The 4,560-nt window shown below is 40.6% G+C and overlaps 1 protein-coding gene across 1 annotated transcript in view; it reads left to right on the forward strand.

The window, feature by feature from the left end:
• LRRC31 (leucine rich repeat containing 31) overlaps positions 1 to 1,099 on the forward strand; it is a 28,202-nt gene extending 27,103 nt beyond the window's left edge. The window contains 1 exon segment of the mRNA XM_006903728.1: positions 768 to 1,099. Within this exon segment, the coding sequence (XP_006903790.1) occupies positions 768 to 1,099 (332 nt within the window).
• The last annotated feature ends 3,461 nt before the right edge of the window (positions 1,100 to 4,560 follow it).

A 4,560-nucleotide genomic window follows, 5' to 3' on the forward strand; every position in this document is an offset into this window, starting at 1 on the left:
TTTACAGAGATTTTGGGTTTTCATTCATTCATTGTTGCACTGTTTTCTCCACCCTCATCCCCAGGTCTTTTTCTAAAAAAAAAAAAAATCAGTATTTTTTACAAGAGACCTATTTTATGGATCAAGCTTTCAGTGCATTACATCATAGAACTTTTTTTTCTACTAGTTTATTTGCAAAATTCAAATACAAATTTAACAAATTCTTTCCATTTCCCTCACCACCCCCCACTCCCCCATCAAACAGTGCAACTCAAAGATTAATTCCCCCTTCCCCCTACAAATCCACATCCCTCTGCTTCCAGCCTCTCCCACCCTTCCTGGATCCTTATACTAATTCCACAATAACGGTTTTATACAATATTTATCCTTATGTGACTGAGTTAGTTCACTCATGCATCATAGAACTGTTTGCAAAACTCAAGTTCTCAAGGATTTTGCCTATGTTTTCTTTTCAGTGTTTTAATATTTGAGTTAATTTTTATGTGAATTATGAGTTGAGATTAATCTTTCTGTTGTAAGGAGGGAGAGGTCCTTGGAGAGGGACACCATGCTTTTACATCTTTACGTCTTCATGGGCTTCACAAAGAACAGGCTACTAAAGTAATTTCAGATCCCTCAATAATGTTATACCTGAAAACATTTAATTACTAATTATTAATCTTGCCATCACTAATCAGGTGATACTTTGTTCTTGGCAAGCAAAAATTAGCCATGGTAGAAAATGTTCTTGTATTTGGGCATTTATTTACTGTGATTTTGTTTTTCAGCATCGTTGATGCAAACAGGTCGTCTGGCCAAATTGCACACACTTGATTTGAGCTATAATGACAGCATCTGTGACACAGGGTGGACCATCGTCTGCCAGAATGTGCAGTTCCTCCGAGACCTGACTGAGCTGGACATCAGCCTTCGGCCATCCAACTATCAGGATTGTGGACAATGGTTTGGGCACTTGTTAGGTGCCGTGGCCAAACTTTCTACAATCACTGAGATAGGTATGAAAAGATGGGTTCTCTCAACTTCGCAGGAAGAAGAACTCAAAATCTTCAACCAGGGTCACAAGAGAACCATTCATTTTGACCACGATGGATTTTGTTAAGTTCATCTTCAACATTTTATCAGCTGTAGACCATTTTCTGAAGTAGGAAGAAAATACGAATGGCTGCCAGTGGGATCAACTATCAACTTCTGGGCTGCTTGGTGAGACTTACGTCACAAGGACACTCTCAACCTATTGCCCTCAGGACTGACTCATAGCCGACCCTCCAGTGGGCGTCCAAGGCTGTGAATTGCATGGGAGGAGATTACTCATTTTCCTCCTAATACGTTACAAGGACTCTATAAATATGCACATAGAGTGATCTAAGGTGAACTTATGCTTATTCTCTATCTTGTGGTCAAAAGATGATATTTTTTTCCCCCTGTAAGGGATTTTTAAATTTAATTTAATTTTTAAAAGGGTTTCCAGTCATTCATTGTTGCACTTTTCTCCCTCCCCACACCCTCCCCCCAGGTCCACTCCACTCTGCAGCCTTCATTCAGGACTCCTGTCATGACAATAATACCTAATCACATATCCCTTTTAAACAGTTCTCTCCCTTATCTGTTTCAATGTAGTATACATCATTCCACCCCTCCTTTTCTGTATTTCCTCTACCTCAACGTCAGTCCCATTTTACCACAGTGGCCCTATGCAATATTTGTCCTTTTGTGACTGAGATATTTCACTCAGCATAATGTCCTCCAGGGCCACCCATTTTGCAAACTATTTCATGAGTTCCTTGTTTTTCAGTGCAGCATAGTATTCCATTGTGTGAATATACCAGAGCTTCTCTATCCATTCATCTGTTGATGGGCACTTGGGTTGTTTCCAGCTCTTTGCTATTGAGACTAAAGCCGCTATAAACATGGGTGTGCAAAGATGATATTTTTGAAGGGACTTTTGCTTGTATTGAATACACATTCAGCTCACCTAATGGCTAGAAGCTCTCCCCCAAAACGTGTAGATTCTGATAATATATGTACTTTTTTCCTTGCCCTGAAATTTTCCACCTCATTTTCATTTATATGACAAATGTTCCAAATATGAGGGTGTGGGTTTGCGAAAGGGAGAATTTTCTAATGTGAAAGGCACTAGATGGGTAAAGGTTTTATGTTGGTTTTACTACTATTACATGTGTCAACAACATTCTTCATCGGGACGTTGGTGTGTCATGTCATGATCTGGTGTCTTTTATTGCATATATGTTGTTGGTGTTATGTGCCTTGGAGTCCACTGGGACTCACAGCGACCCTATGAACAATAGCTCTGACCCCTTCCCTATCCTGAGCTAATCTCATAGTGTCCAACACACCTACCCCTCATTACCCCAGTCACTGTGTCAGTCTTCCTCTCCTGCGCTGTCCTTCTACCCTTCCAAGCATGATGTTCCTGGCCACATGCCCAAAGTACGTGCGACAGAGCTTCAAAATCCTTGCCTCCAAGGAACAGCTTGGTTTCACTTTCTCCAGGACAGACCTGTTCATTGTCTTGGAAGTCTGTGGAATGTTCAATACTCTTCTCCAGCACCACAACTCACTGGCACCAATTTTTCTTCTCTCATCATTAGTTAGTGTCCAACTTCCTGATGCATAGCAAGTAATTGAAGTTCATGGCCTGGATAAGACACACCTTAGTCTCTGACGTCATCGTTCTTTAGTACTGTAGAGAAGCCCTTGACAGCGAACTTTCCCAGTACAATTTATCTTTTTATTTCATGACTGCTGGTGCCAAGAGTGTTGATTGTGGATTTGAGCAAACGGAAATAATTCATAATCTCAATCGTTTCTCCATCTATCATGGTGCGAAAGGCCCAGAAGTGAGAATCTTTGTTTTCTTGATGTTGAGCTGCAATCCAGCTTGATATATATAAACTATAAATACTAATAATAGTCATTGACATACAAATAAATACTAGTAAGACTCAATCAGAACTTCAAAAAGTAGTTAGTGCCACAATCACATTTGGTTAAAACAAAATGAAACATTAAAAAAATAAAAATCAGCAAGCATATTGTTAATATTAACTTTGAACTTATTTCTCTTTTGCATGGGATTTTCTCCATAAAACTCTTTAGTTGGTTTAAAATCTTGGTGTTGCCTCTAAGGGATTCTTGACTACTTTTTAGTTTCTTTTTAAAGATCATGAAAGTCATTTCATGTTACATATTTGCCCATATGATTCTATTCTGATATACTCTAATCAAATTGTTTGATTTCATCCTGTGTTATTAATAACTCACACTGCAACCATTGCTTGAAAGTCATGTACAATTTACTATCAGTGCGGCTTCTGGAAAAAAGTGATCAGGGTTTGAGTGGCATAAAAGAAGATGTTTGGGAGTAATGTGGATGTTCCTTGCTTCTCTGGACATTACCAAGAATCCATGGATACGTGCTCATACAAAACGCTGTATATAATTATACAGCAACCAAACTGGAAACACCCCAATGCTCTTCACTGGGTAAATTGTTAGACTATGTTACAACAGAATGTTAGTTGCCATCAAGTCAATTCTGACTCATAGCTACATTAATACTCATGTTTGTTACTGGGCCCTCCAGCGAGTCTTTGGAGTTGGAGCTAACTCACAGCTCACCCTCCAGAGAGTATTTGAGGGTTGTCTATGGCCATCCCACCCTGAACGTGCCCCAATCTCATCAGAGAGTATTTGGAGGCTGCAAACTGAATATATTTTTCCTTTGAACTGTTGGTGGATTTGAATCATCAGAGGGGACAACAGTATGACTCCCTCGGTACTAGGCCACTAGAGCTTCCACAAGGAATACTATTCAACAGTAAGAAGAAATGGACCATTGATGGACACAACGACCTGGAGGGACGTCAAGGGGAATTATGCCAAAGGAGAAATGTAATCTTGGAAGGTGTCATCCTATGTGGTTCCGTTCATATGACACTGTTGAAATAACAGGTATAAAACATACTAGGAATTTCCAGGAGTTATAGGATTAGGAATTTGATATAACTGTTGTTGTTGTTGTTGTGTGTCATTGAACAACTTGCAACTCATAGCGACCCTATGTACAACAGCCCTGAACCCTGCTCTATCTTGAGCCAACCTTATTGTCTCTGACACACCTACCCCGATTACTCCGGTCACTGAGTCAGTCCATCTCATGGAGGGCCTTTCTCTCCTGTGCTGTCTCTCCACCCTCCCAAGCATGACGTCCCTCTCCAAGGACTAGTCCCTCCTTGCAACATGTCTAACGTATGTCAGATGAAGCCTCAATCCTTGCCTCCAAGGAGCAGCCTGGCTTCACCCTCTCCAGGATGAAGCTGTTTGTTCTCCTAGCTGTCCGTGGTATATTCAACACTCTTCTCCAGCACCAACAGCTCAAGGGCAACAATTTTCCTTCTATCATCCCTAGTCATTGTCCAGCATAACATGTAACTATGAAGACCATGGCCTGGATCAAGTGCACCTTATTCTCCAGAGTGACACCATTGCTCTTCAGTACTCTAGAGAAGTCCCTGAAAGCAGACTTTCCCAATGCAATTC

Source organism: Elephantulus edwardii, unplaced genomic scaffold (assembly GCF_000299155.1).
Source record: "Elephantulus edwardii isolate Elephantulus edwardi_28Jun2011 unplaced genomic scaffold, EleEdw1.0 scaffold00088, whole genome shotgun sequence".
NCBI classification, from domain to species: domain Eukaryota; kingdom Metazoa; phylum Chordata; class Mammalia; order Macroscelidea; family Macroscelididae; genus Elephantulus; species Elephantulus edwardii.